The sequence below is a fragment of the Neofelis nebulosa genome, chromosome 13 (genome assembly GCF_028018385.1).
Source record: "Neofelis nebulosa isolate mNeoNeb1 chromosome 13, mNeoNeb1.pri, whole genome shotgun sequence".
NCBI lineage: Eukaryota > Metazoa > Chordata > Mammalia > Carnivora > Felidae > Neofelis > Neofelis nebulosa.
In genome coordinates this window covers 90,673,040-90,687,432 of record NC_080794.1, presented here as the reverse complement: position 1 = coordinate 90,687,432, position 14,393 = coordinate 90,673,040, and the positions used below count along the sequence as shown (strand labels likewise).

The window sequence follows — 14,393 nt, the reverse complement described above, 5'->3', positions numbered from 1 at the left end:
CCCTCACCGCAAACAACTACTTTTCAAAGTGCTGTGTGGGTCGTGTACTGTGGTGACTTGGGGTGTGGCCGTCGTGGGCCCCGCCCGTCACCTGGTCAGGATGGGGGCCAAGGGTGGCCCATCATGGCCACCAGCCCCCAAAGCCTAAGAAAGCCTGGTTCTTCGGCCCCATGTTGACCCTTTTCCTCGTCAAGGAGGAAAAGTCCGTCAGGTTATGGCCGTCAACCCACACCCCCCGGGGCCTGGTCCATCAGCTGTGGCCAGTAGTGCTGTGGCCGGTGCACAGGCTCTGATGTAGTTGCCAGGGAGCTCAGCGTCGTTGGAGGGACTTGGTCACAAGGCCCCGTCAGGGCCTGTGCCAGCACGGCCTTTCTGCGGGACGTCCACCGTGTGCAGCCAGTTTGAACATCCGAGGCCACTTTTTGTCCCTGTTCTTCCAAATTGATGTGACAGACGGGATGCTAATGACAATTGTTTTGGTCCAACAGATAAAAGCAGAGAGCGCGGCCGAGCGCCCTGTCCTCCCGGCCTGATGCTGCACGCGGACAGGAAGAGCCGGGCCGGGGACGGAGAAGACAAGGTTGGTCTCTGGACTCTGCTTGTGCTCTGCAGGCCTGAACCCTGGGGTCAGGGGTACTGGGCCCAGAGCACCCCTCGGGTCCTACCCCTCACCCCTTCTGTCGTTCGCTGATGCTTTGGGGTCTGCTCTGTGAAGCGGACTCAAATCCAGCGAGAACGTGGATTCCAGATCACGGACGAGAGGGGTGGGTGCCCCAGGCTTTGGTAAAAGCCTCCAGACCTTCCCCTCGGGTCCTGGCTCCAGGCCTCGCAAGGCCGGGGCTCCGTGTGGTGACCTGGGCTTCCCGGGTGTGCCACGCCCGCTTTCGGGAGAGGGCCCCAGACGCCACGGGGCTGCAGGGCCACGGACACCACAGGACAAAGCCAGAGCCTGTTTCCGGATGTTTAAAATTCGTGTGCGTCAAGCCCCACACACATCGGTTTTTTTCTCCACACTTTCCAGTCTCAGGCCCTTCTCTCTGCCTCTCTGCCAAGTGGCATTTTAAGGATTGACCGTGGATGTGCTCGGCACATTTACCTTCCCACGAAAGACCCGAGGGATTAGCTTTTATCGCTGCCTTTGAAAATCACAAATTTCATTCGCTCCGAGCTGTCAGGTGTCTCCGAGGCCTGTGGTCGCCCCAGGGCCTTGTGAACGTTCTGACTTCACCTCCACGGGTGCGTCTCTGCTCCCGCCGGCCCCGCGAACCCTCCTGTACCCACCGGCTGTCCTGCCGGTTCCCCCCCTTAGGGATGGTCGGGGGCACCGTCACGGACACGGCGCCTCTTCTCATCCTTAGGGCCGGCGCTAAATGGCTTAAGTGGGTCACGAATGTCAGTGCAGATGACATCTTTGCTCCCTGATGCGGGATTTCTCTGGAAGAGATCAGCATCCGTGCCAGTAGTACATGTTTATTAGACAAATCCCCTTTCTAGTGCCTTAACTACTTCACTGGGCTCCACACCTCTAATTCAGTTTCATTCCTGTAGCATGGAAAGGGGGTTTTATGCCACGAGTAGCCATTTTCATCACCAACAGGAAGTCGTAACTGGCGCGTGCGACAAGAAGGAGACCCTGGTAATTAGCAGTAGAGAATCCCAGCATTGCCACATTTGAACGTTAGTCCCCGTCACAAATCACGCCGCGCCAGATCTGCGCGAGTAATTAGCTGGGGTAATCTAGTGCTCAGAGGCTCTCATTGGGTTTCTACTGTTCAATTAGCTCCATAATGAAAATCTCCCCTCGTTTTTCTAATTGGATTAGTAATGGAAACTGTGGTCTCAATATATATATATTTTTAACACCGCTGTCTGAGTCCTTCCCGTTACCCTCATTATTTATCCTGACCTTTTTTTTTCCCCCCTCACAGGAAGGAAAGGCATCTTCTACTCCCCAAAAAGTCTAAAAGAAATTATTCTTAAACTGTACAACTTAAGGATAATTATATAAATTAAACCTTATGTATTCAGTGAAATTTTCTGTGCGGGTGAGCAAAGGGTCGCAGGGGGCCCCCAGCAGGGAAGCATACGTGCCAAAGAGGCGTCCTGACCCCTTGTCTCCTGGGCGTTAGGTCTGTTGGAGACGTGCCTTGCCCTCTGCCCTCACCCGGAGGCCATGCAGGGACTCTTCCGGGGGAGCATTTTCATCCCGCGACTTGTGTCCTTCCTCTTGGCCGGCTCCGCTTGGCCAGCCATTCACCCCCGACCACGTGGGCCATTCTGTCCCCGGCTCGTGGGTGGGCAGATGGCAACAGGGTCAGCCACGCAGATGCCACGTTTCTGTGCGTGGGACTTACCGCGGCCCGGCCTTTGGAGACACTGGGATTCTCTCGGCTTTTGGTCTGGATCTCGTGTTCCCGTGCCCCCAGGATCTAGCGTCTGCCTTTCCAGCTCCTGTGTGTGAAGGGAGGCTGACGCGATGTACAGGGGGTGCAGCCCTCAGGGCCCGTATCAGCGCGTGGACTTCTGTGCCCGCGCCCTCCCCGCTGGCCGGCTCTGCTGCGTGCAGTGCTGACCTCCCGGCCCCGTCACCCACACGGGCCGCTGATCACCTCGCCTACAGCGTCTCACCCCATGCGGTCCTGGCACGAACAGTGGTGGGAATAGAGATCCCGGAATTTTACGATGGCCGTCTTCAATTCGATTCAATTCAGTTCAGTTCAATTCAGTTCAACTCAATGAATCCAGAGCTTTAATTGCAAATGACAGTCTCCTCTGAGAGCCTGGTTGTTGCTTTGAGTAACGTTCTGGTGTTTTGTAATCTCATCTGATTTTTTCAGAGAAGGAGAACACAGTGTTATTATTCTAAGTTTGAGATTAAAACTGTAGAGACAGCCAGGAGAGGAAAAACATGTCCTTACCACACCGCTAAAGTTTTTTTTTTTTTTTCCTTTTTAATATTAGAGAATACATCTTCATTTTCTTCTAGGTGGTGTAATGTTCAAACGTTCTTTGTTTTCTAAACAGAGCCACAGACACAGAGTGATTTTCAAACCCAACTCTGCCCCAGAATCCCTTGCACCACCCCCCATCTCCTCCCCCAGCTAGGTGCTTGGGAAGGAGAGAACATCACCAGAGGCTACAAGGACGTGGGCTCGTGCCTCCCGCCCCCCCGTCCTCAGGGGCCCAGATGAGGAAGCCCGGGTGGACCCAGGCCTCCTCGCAGCTTCTAGATTCCCTCCCAGAGCGCACAGTCTTGGAAGCACTGGACCCCAGCCTCTGGGTCGGCCCATTTCTGGAGATGAATCCTGTGTGATGTTTTGCCCGTGAGATGTTAAGGCATCCACAGGCCATCTCTTGGTGGGGCTGCCTTTCTCTGTATCTGCAAAAGCAGACAGTCTAGCCAATCTGGGGTGATCAGGGAGATGCCTTGGTCTGAATTCCTCAGCACGGTCTGTTGTGCCTTAAATTCCATATTCTCGGCATAATTGCTCAGTCCCATTGGCTTAGCTGTACTGAGCGGGTCATTATCCAGCGGGTGTCTGCATGAACCGTGTTACCCTTCACTTGGTTTCCTAATTGAAGACGAGTGTTTAAATTAAAAAAAAAAAAGTGCTCTCCTTCTCTTTCTGTTAAAAGGAGCCTCCGTCGATACTAGTCACAAGAGAGGACAGCGCAGCAAAGGGCAACAGACCCGTGGCCTCTACCCCGGTGCCCGGATCCCCCTGGTAAGATGCCTCAAGCCATGGGAGCGATGGTTGGTTGGCACTAAAGAGAAAGTGCACGTTCCTTAGATAATGCCGTGCTTCAAAAAATTAATTTGTGACTCATGGCAGGTACCAGCACCATACTGTTGTCAAATGCTGCAGAAAGAAAAGTAGCATTTAAGTGATAAGTTATCCTGCTCCCGTGCGTTTGCAAACCTGTGTTAGAGTAATAAGTTGTTGCATATCTATCAGTGGAAGACGGTGTCTGAAGAAAACGTAGCACGCATTACGCTTCGAAGAGCTGTTTTCCCTCTATTCCAAGAAGCTAGTAACTGAATGGCTGTTAATTAAAGATGTGTCTGGCTCTCTCCAGCTGCCCTGTGAGGATTCCTGATCTTTGAGTATGCTGTGCTCAAACTAGCCTCCACGAGGGAGCCACTGTCTTTGGTTTTTTAAAATGTCCTTTTATAATGGAGTAATTTGGAAGCAGAAGAAAAAGGTTATTATAATAAAAATCAGTTTTAAAACCTGAAGATTAGAAGGTAGGACAGAGCTGGAAGGAGCAGCTAATTCGGACAGCACACACAGCACCCTGGGTCGGCTTCACATGCCTTCTGGGTAGGAAAGCCACCTGCTGCTCGTCCCCGTCTGACGTGACCACCGATGCCCCCATCACCTGCTTGTTGTGGTAAATAACGGTCTTAACTGGAGCCACTGGACATCCATTCCTTCTCTGTGCGGTCGGCGGTCAGTGTCGGCCAGCACCTGGCGGCCTCCCGCCCTCTGTCTTCAGCCGCAGCCACTGTGTGCCCTGAAAACCCCTCTTGGGGAAGAGCCTCCTTCTGCTAACACACGGTTCACACCTGGTTCTCCAGTGGTCCCAACACTTAGGGAGCGTCCTACAATTCAATTCAGTTCTGACTCCAACTCAGAGTTGCCCAGGCCCCACAGGCTAAGGGCTCAGTCCCCCAGTGCTACCCTCGCAGCAGATCTGGATGCAAATGGGGTCCCGGGCCATCCGCACTTTGGTCTGGCTGACTGCAAATTCAGGGGTTCCCACGACCTCCCCTCAGGTCTGATAATTTGTCAGCATGACTCACAGAGCCCAGGAAAAAGGTTTACTCACGGTTGCAGTTTGGTCAGGAAGGATACAGCTCCGACTGGCAGACGGAGGAGACCTGGTGGCTGAGCTGTGTGGGGAGGGGCGTCCGGGAACATCCGTGCCCCGGAGAGCGCCACCGCCAGGGCAGGAGTGTCCACGAGCAGGAAGCTCCCCGGACCCCGCTCTTCCGGGGGCTTTCTGGAAGGTTCCTTACGAAGGCATGACTGATTGCATCACCGGCATCACCGGCCGGGGGACTGGACTCCCATCTGCGGCCCCTCCCTGGCGGCTGGGGGTGGAACAGAAGGACCGACCTTCGAATCACCTGCTTGGTCTTTCTGGTGACCTGCCCCGTCCTCCAGGAGTCACCTCGTCTGCGTGGACCCAGCGGTGGTCAGAGGGGCTCCCGGCGAATAAAAAAAGGTGTTCCGATCACTCAGCCAATCCCAAGGGCTTTAGGAGGTCGGTGCCAGGAGTGCAGTGAAGGACGAAGACCAAACATTTCTTTCTTATTATGCCACACGTGCTGCTCGGGGCCTTTTGGGGCCTTCTGTAAGCAAACTCTGTCCGGTGTGTGTCTAAGGCAGGTGCACTTTACAAGTCGTGTGTAGGGGGCTGGGGTAGATTCAGCACAGGGGAGCGGCCCTGTCACGCCGAGCTGGGGATGCTGCCCTTGTCTTGCAGGGTTATAATTAGGTGGGATGTGTGACCTTGAGCACTGGGCGTTTCTCACTGTGAAGCCGTGGTCTGTCTGCCCCGTAGGTCATACCGTGTTGGACGCAGAGTGCTAAGCGGGGTCGGGGAAATCGCTCGCTTGCAGGGTGGGTCCTCGGCCCGCAAATTACACGTCAGCGCGTGCCCTTCCCGGGCCTCCGGCCGAGCGGCTGGCAGCGGGGCCCAGGCTCCGGCGTCTTCTCGCCGCCTCGCCGGCAGGATGGGGCGGGCAGGCCTTGAGGACGCCAGCTGGACGGAGGCGCGGTCGCCCTGTGCACGTGCAGGGACGGGCCGCCCGCCACGGGGACGCACTTTCTGAGTCAGAATGACACTCGCTGGCTGGAACCTGTGTTACTGCATCGACGTGTCGGGAGCTGCCGCCTCGTCTGTGTCTTCCGACCCTGTTCCGCCTGCAGCGGAGCTTCTGGGCTTCGTGGCGCCGCCGTTGGGTGAAGGATGTGAGTGTTGACGGACCCCCCTCCACACCCTAGGGGCCGGGTTTGCACGTCCCTGCAAATGGGGACGGACCCCCGACCTTGCTGGGTGAAGGGGCCCCCACTCTCTCACTCTCCAGCTGGGAGGGGGCTTTGCGAGCGGAGTGGTCTGCTAATCGTGGCGTCGCGCGTGTGGGACCCTCTGTAACCGCACTCTTTACCGACACCGCCATCTGTCACTGGCAGCGATGCTCTCCCGCCCGGAGGAGCCGTGTCTGCTTCACTAGCTTAACCCGAGCCGCCCACTGCCGGCCTCGTGCTGGGGTTTGCTGGTGGTCGGCCCTTCTCGAGGGTCAGCCGGGTTCTCAGGCAGTCAGGCGGTAGAGGGACCCACGGTGGGTGAGGGATTCGGGCTCTATCACCCATCGTGCTCGCCGGCCACTTGTGTGTCTGGACATCTGAACCTGCCCCTGGTGCTTTAAGGACACCCTCACCCAGATGGAGTATTCCAGGAGGGGTTAATGTGAGGTGGAGGTCGGGGAGGGTTGGGGGGGCTGTGACTGGGTCCCTTGGAGGTGAGTGGGGGGTGTTGGCGTGTCCGGCAGGTGCTTTCAGGTGACCCAGGAGCGGGGCGGGACCCCCAGGAAGCTCTGTGCTTTCGTAAGTGGGTCTCTTGTCACAGTCCAATGCCCAGGGCTCCCTGCTCAGGTCTTGAGAAATCTTGTTCCTGAAGGCACACCCTCTGCGTGGCGGTCCCCTGGGTCAAAAGGCCCCCTTCCTGCCTTGGGGAGCAGACCCTCCTCTGGAGGGAAGGGTGAGGGGTCAGCCTGCCAGCCCTGGTCAGATCTGAGAATTACACGTCACCTATGGAACCTGAGCCTTAATCTCGGACCAACGTTCTCCAGAGAAAATGTAGGATTTCTAGAAGATTCTCGAGGACCCAGGGTAAGTGGTGCAGCCCAAATGGGCTCGGAAAGGATCCTCTTGACCGTTGCAGAGCTGGGGGTGAGGGGGAAGCTGGAATCACGATAAAGAAGTCAAAGTTTTGGAATCTACTCAAAACACGTAAAATGGAAATCAAACTATTCTTACTGTTGCCTTGTTCACTGTGGTCACATTTTTAGCCAGTTGGAGCTGAGAAATTCAACGTGTGGGAGGAAGAAGCAGGGTCAGCAAAGACCCTGACGGTGCGAACGCTGGTCTGGAAGTGAGAGCGGAGAAGGCACTGCTTCCTCCTGGGCAGGGGGACTCATGGGTGTGCGTTAAGCGCCGAGCCAACAGCCTCCTTAATTGTCCTCACCCGGCTAAGATTCTCTCTGCTCTTCGCGCTGCCAGGAGACATGGCCAGATGTACAGCCTTCTTAAAAATATTGGCATCATGCTAAGCCCTTCAGAAATGCCACGTCAGTGCCCTGACACTGAGTGGACACCGGGGACAAGAGTGTGTGCCCGCTTAACCACTGGATGTGGTTTCAGAGCCCAGAAAAATTTCTTCGGCCAACTCTTCCTTTGAGAGGCTCATTTAGCTTAATGCCCTTGGGAGGTTTTAAGGATGGCATAATTGGGGGCATGGTATTTTAAGGAGAAAGAAGAAAATGAAGACAGTGTGTGAACTTTCATAAAAAGGGACACCCCATCCACCTCGAAGTGGGAGTCGGAGCCAGAGGGAGAGACGCAGCGTCATCTGAGCTGTCCTTCCCAATCTGCTCCTGCTTCCGGGTGTGTTAATTCTAGAACAGTCTTCTTTAGTGTCTTCCAGATTTCTGTTTCTCCTTCCCATCCTCCTCTTCCTTTTTTATAACTTGGCTTTTGACCCACATAGCAATTACTCTGTTTATTGGAAAATAATTAAAACATATTCCTTGGAATTGTTGAAGACACGGAAAAAAGTCAAGAGTAACTATCAAACAAAGCGTAAAATTCATGAGGTTTTCACTTAAATGACAATAAATGCCAAAGCCGGCGATTAACGTTTTAAAATTCTTGAGAAGACTGTGGGTTTACAAGTAATTCACTGTTTTTGTACAATTAAAAAAAAACAACAAACGAACATTGGTTTTGAAATAGTACCATTTTCCAAAATGCCAGGGTGGACGTAGTACAAGTTTTCCATCCGCGATGCCGTCATAGCAAAACGGGAAGTCCTTTCCCAGCGGCGTGGGACGAGACCACGGTGTGCTCAAAGACGAGGGGACGCTCACTGTCAGGAAGCCGGCACCGACAGCAGGTGCCACTGCGGCCGGGCTTCCGTGCGGTTACCGTGAGGACGGAGGCGGTCTCGCGAGCGGTGCGTGTTCGTGGCCGTGGTGCGGCCACGGGGAAGCCGCTGGCTGGTTGTGGCCTTCTGCCCTGGAGCGAGAGGTCAGGCAGTAGCGACAGGCCCCGGAGGCAGTGAGAGACGTGCTTGGTGGAGCCACTGTGCGCGTCAGGCTCCGGCGGCCCCCCTCGGAACAGGTGACTGGAGGTGCGGCATCCCGGGGGGCGCTCCCTGCTCCTCCCGACTCGATATTAACGCCACGCTTTTTATTCTGACTTTACTGGATATTTTAGCACCTATCGGTGCTGTCTCTTTATTCACTCAAAACTCCTAACTTACCGAGTGTGATGTTTTAAAAGTAGGTTCTCCAGATTTTTCTAAATCCGGGTAGTGGACGCTTTTGGCTTTAAACGAATTAATATAAAAGACAAGTTCTTGGAGGAAGTTGGCAGCGCTTTTCCAGAAAGAAAGGAACGTTCCCCAAAGCACCACATGCATGGATGATGTTTGGCAAGAGGGGAGTAGTGGAAAACGCAGCCCCGAGGGCGCTGGGCTGGTCGCGTGGCGGGGCGTGCGCACGGGTCCCGCGCGGTCATGGCAGCTGAGCCCGGAGCCCGGGCACCGTCGCTGCCTCACGTACGTCCCACTGAAGAGACGCCAAGTGTCTCGCCGTCCCCTTAGCACATCCGAGCCTTTCGTTTTGTGGAAGAGGGGACAGGTGAGACATTACTTGTCGGGGAGGGGATTCTAATGTTCAGTGAAATGTCAAAGTGGTTCGTTAAGGCAGACGGAGGAGACGCATGAGGAGGCTGCCATTTAGATCCGCACTTAAGAGGCCTCCCGGTAGCGGCTCCTGGAATGGAGCGCGAGACGTGCCGCTTCTGCTCTGCTCTTGGCTTAGGTTTATTAGTCTTCAGGCGGCCTCGCTTTGATGCCGAGGCAGGGATGGAGTGTCGTGTCAGGAGCTGCCGTGGCCCCTCACCTGCGCAGGGCAGGCTGCCGGTTCTTTGCATCTCTGGCCGGACAGGGGACCGAGTAGCCAGCACTCACAGCCGTGAAAAGGTCCTGCGCCCGCAACAGCGAGGGAGGCGGTGCTTTGGATCTCCGTGAAGGCAGACTCGTCGGGAAGCCTCGGCCATGGTCAGGATGGGGGTTCCCAGGGCCTTTGTTGTGTGAAGACAGTTTGGGGGTCCTGGGCCTTGTTCCGAAGCTGAGAGCCAGCCTCCTGGGGCTCCTCATCTCCTCTCCCGAGAGGCCGGATGGACAGCAGGCCGGGTCCCCGGAGCAGGAGCCCAGCTCTGCCGATGACTTCCTGGTGCTTCTGTGCTGCTCATCTGAAAATGGGAAGAGAGGTGTCATGCAGTAACCAAAGAAGGACAGACGGATGCTCTCAGGAGGTCTGCAAAGACGTGGAAGTGACTGTGGTCGGGAGCACAGGCCGGCACGCACCGGTTCCGTGGACCCTCGTCGTCGAAAACGCCCTGCGTGGGGGCTGCGGAGAGGACGGAGCCTGGGAGCGGCCACTCCTGCCCTCCCCACCCCCCACCCCCCGCTGCTCCTGTCTTTTCACGCACACGCTCAGCCTCCCGCACAGGGTGGGGGGCAGGAGCCTCGTTCCTCCCTCAGGAACACAGGGCACTGAGTGACGAAGGTGACGAAGGGCACCGAGCGTCGCGGTGGGTGAACTGTGTGCCCTCGGCGTCTTGGGCGGCACCCCTTCCCAGCAGTGGGACGACCTGTCTGGTGTCACACTGGGGTCTCACCAGTCTGACCGGCCTCCGCAGGAGAGATGGCCCGGCCTCCACGTCCTGGAGCTGAGCGCACACGAGCCGTCATCAGCGGCTCCCCACGATGACAGGTCCTGCGGGGCGTGGCCGGGCCCTCGTCTGGAGTAGCAGGTGTCCACCTGGTTACCTGTGGGCTCTTCCCTGAGTAAGCGCCGTGGGGTGGAGAGCAGGCCGAGGAGGTACAGACAGAAGCACGCGCCCGGGTCTGCTGGGGTCGCGAGGCCCCAGAGCAAGACGCCTGCCGTGGTGGACTGTCCCATGCCCAGCATTCGGTTATGCCAGCTGTGTGTCCTGCAGGTTAACTCAATGGGACACTGTCCACCTGAAGGCCACTCAGATCCCACAGGTCAAGAGCTCGGTCCCCCGAGACTGCCCCTCCTCAACTTGAGACCCGAATCCCGAGTCCGGGCTGTCCCCTGTGCTTCTGGCTATAGATCAGAGGTCCCAAGACCCCCTCCTCTGTCTCGATTAATTTGCTAGAGCGGCTCATGGAAGTCAGGAAACATTTTACTTTCTGGATTATTGGTTTATTACAAAAGGATACAACTTGGGAGCAGCCAGGTGGAAGAAATGCAGGGGCGAGGTGTGGGGAGAGGGTGAGGAGCGTCCGTGCCCTTTCCCGGGGGCCACTCTCCTCCAGGCTCCACGTGTTCACCAGTATCTGGAAGATCTCCGACCCTCCCCCTTTTGGGTTTTTATGGAGGCTTCGTCATGTAGGCACGATTGACTGAATCATTGGCCTTCGGTGATGGATTCAACCCCCAGCCCCTCTCCACTCCCTCGAGGAGGGGGTGGGCGGGGTTGAAAGTTCCAACCCTCTGGTCACATGGTTAGTTCCCTGGCCACCTGCCCCCATCCTTGAGGGCTGCCCCAGAGTCACCTCATTAGCACAAAGGGCTTGTGATTCAAGTAGCAAGAAGGCCATCTCGCCTTTTGTCTCTGCTCTCACCTCGTAGGAAACACCTAGGGTTTCAGGAACCCTGTGCCCGAAACAAGACCAAATGTGCATGTCTTGGTCCACATCACACTATCACAAGAGGGAAGGTTCTACTCCTCCCTGAACCTGTCACCCCATCCAAGCCGCCTGTGCGCCAGCCAGAGGGCCCTTCCTGGACGTGATGGGGGCGGTGAGGACAGAGAGGGAAGAGTGAAGGGCACCCACACCCTGCCTTTCAGTCCAGAGCCCTCGGCCCTGGGGGTGAGGTGCAAGGGACATCAGGCTCTGTCCCCTCAGGACAGTCCTCCTGGGACAGGCAGGGACCCGAAGCGCGTCTTTGCCTGGATGTGGGGAGGAGGGCGGGCATGCTTGGAGAGAGAAGCAGAAACACCCCTCACCCCTGGAGCTTGCAGCCCTGGGGGTTCGCCGTCCAAAAGGCGACCGTGGGAACCCTTCAGCGCACCACAGCTGCAAGCCCAGATTCCACTCGACGGGATCCGGATCTTCGTCTGTTAGCGCTGCTAAGTGTGGATGTCCTGTACCAGACTTAAATAGCTGTGGTGTGCTAATTACATCCTCTGGGATACTGGGACAGTTAAGGAGAAGAGGGACTATGGCAGCTATCCAGAAATTGTGCAGCATGATTAAAGAAGGCGAACGTATACGTATTACCTAAAACGTGCATGAGATGGTACATAAAATTAATTTTGCATGTTACAGCTGGCTCCATCTAGTTGAAACCAACCGTGACAAGTGGATGGGCAGATTTCTCTTGGGGATTCACGTTTATTTACCCTGCCACTGGCTCTCTGGTTCCACTCCACACGTGTCCCTACGGCACAGGAACTGGGTTCTTGGCAGCCTGGATGGGAAGTGGGTGCCACGTTCCTCGTTGTCCCTCGGCTCTCTTCCTGGTGATGATCTCCTAGTAAGGGTCTGATTAGCCCCCGTCTTTCCCTGTGCTGGACGCTCGGTGATGGAAGTCGGGGGGCAGTGACTGTTCTACACTTTGGGGCAGTCGGGGTGCTGGCCCTTCCCGGGATCCGGACGCCAGCCGGGTGTCTCTGGACCCGGCCCCGGGAGCTTACGGAGTCAGCGTGTCCCCAGGACGGGACTGACCCGGGAGCTGGGGAGGATGGTACCAATTAAGCCCCCGGGTGTGGAGTCTCTTCCTGGCGGTAACAGCGGTAACAGGCCCGGAGCCTGGTTGCAAGCCCCTCGGGACAGAACGAGCCGCGTCCACCTGACGGAGAACATCGGGGGTCCTGCCACCGTGTGGCTCTTTGGAGCACATGTTTTCTAGCGTCTCTGCACATGGGCTTCACCGGGGAAAGGAGAGGCAGCAGAGGGAGGACCCCGGACTTCAGACTGTCAGCCCTCAGCAGCGGCTCTCGAGAGAACCAGATTTCCCGGCTTGCCCTGATCCCTGCTGGAGTGTTATTTGGTTTTCTTTGGAAACCGAGACACTGGGAGGAATTCGGGGCAGGGTCCCACAGGCTCTGCTGGAGGTCAGTCCAACCCGGGCAGCTCCCACCTTGCTGTCTGCACTAGGGGAGGTTGGGTACCCAGGGGTCCCTCTGACGCCATTTAGCCTATCTGGGGTAGGCTTCAGCGGAGTCCCTAATTCTCTGAACACAGCTGCCCAGAGCCCCCTGCTGGCCCAGGCCTCCTGTCCAGACCCCTCCGTGGACCCAGCCGCCCAGGCCTCCCGTCCAGACTCATGCGCCCAACCCCATCTGCCTAGACCCACCTGACCATAAGCCACCTGTCTGAACCTACTGTCCAAACTCACCTGCTAGACACACCTGCTCGGACCCCTGCCTGGACCCCTGCCTGGACCCACGGGCCTCCCTTCAGTCTAATGTCAGGACAACATGATATGGGCAAGTGGCAGCCTGGGGCCCAGAGTTGAAACCCCATCTCTCTTAAACCCCGTGGCACCGCATGACAGCTGTGGGCTTGCCCAAGCCAGGAGTGGTGGGTATCTTCCCTCATCTGTCTTCAGCTTCTTGTTCTCAAGTCTCCTCCCTGCTGTTGACCAGAACATTCTTAGGACCCAGCACGCTGCCCGGGCCTTTGGGAAACCAGTGACTTACAGTCAACAACCTAGGAGGCCATCCGCTCCGTGAGTGGGACAGCCTCCCAGAGCCAGGTGAGAGAGCCTGGGGGTGATCTGAGGTTGGTCCCCGTGATGGACCTTGGGGGGCTGGCCTGGAGCCAATGCCGCCCCCTCTCTGCTCCAAGCCACTGGGCACCTGCCTTTCCGAGGCTGCCTGCTCCTCAGTAGTTCTCATGTGAAATGGCCCAGCTACGTGTGGGACAAATTGACGTGCCCCAGGACCGTGTCACATCCACAGGCCCTAGTTAACCACTTCTCCATGAACATCTCACGCCTGAGTCCTTGAGCCACCGTAACGATGACAGTGCTGTGTTTGGTGGGATCAGGTCTTCGTTCTGAAAACCCAAAGTGCAGGTTTTCTAGGGCAGAGGCGGTCAACCGTGTCCCCGGCACAGGCACCACCTGCTGTTTCACCTGTTGGGACATCTCCTGGAACACAGTCCTTCCTCCCCTTTGGGCTTTGTCCAGATCAGATGTCCCAGAAGGAGCGGCAGGCAGGGATCTGGATGTCTGTGTTGCCAAGGAGTGATTTCCAGGCAGAGGGGAGAGGGAAAGCGTCAGGGCAGCTGAGGCCGAGCCTGGGGGCCCTGGACCACGGACCGCACCCGCCCCTTGACCCTAGCTGAAGTGGGGGGCTGCAGACTGCCCCGGGTGAGGTTGCGACTGGCTGAGCAGAGCTACCTCGGACGTGCGGCCGTGACCCAAGGCTGCCGGGCTCAGGGAGCCAGGCGTGGGCGCACCTGCCGGGAACGTCGGTCTGAGGGGAGGGACACCAGCTTGACCGTGACTGGGGTCCTGGCACCAACCTGGAAAATTGCGAGAGAAGTCTAGAAACTGGAATCGAAGCCTGGAGGGACTTACACGACCGTCTGGGACTAGATCCCAGTCCGCCAACCTTCTTTCAAAAATGAGGACGCTGAGGCATGAAGCCGCAGGCTCGGGTGGTACAGACACAGAGGCACAGCCGCCCGGGAGGGCAGGTCTCCAGGCCCCTGGACTCCCAGCTGAGTGCCGTCTCCCTCCATGGCTCTAGGGGAGGGAACAGGTCAGTCAGCGTGGGGGCGGGGCCCCCGGGGCTGGTGGGGGCGGTGGGGACGGGACGCCCGGCTGCCGGGTGCCGAGGGACCCATTAGGTGTGTCAGCCACAGCCAAGCTGACAGAGGTTATTCTCTGTCAGGTGAGGTCAGGGCTCGGGGAGACGCTGTGGGTCCACGTGGCCCCTCTTTTATGTAAAGTGAGCAGACGAATGCAGGGGCCAGGGATGCTTTAGAACATTCCACTCAGGCCCCGTGCTGTCGAACAGCATGCACGACGCTGCGGCCTGCAGCTCCCTTTCCAG

At 57.1% G+C, this 14,393-nt stretch overlaps 1 protein-coding gene across 1 annotated transcript in view; it reads left to right on the top strand.

Moving 5' to 3' along the window:
- TCERG1L (transcription elongation regulator 1 like) overlaps window positions 1-14,393 on the top strand; it is a 197,133-nt gene that overhangs the window by 125,264 nt on the left and 57,476 nt on the right. The window contains exons 5-6 of the mRNA XM_058698155.1: window positions 489-580; window positions 3,637-3,725. Coding sequence (XP_058554138.1) covers window positions 489-580; window positions 3,637-3,725 — 181 coding nt within the window. The remainder of the gene's footprint in view (window positions 1-488; window positions 581-3,636; window positions 3,726-14,393) is intronic.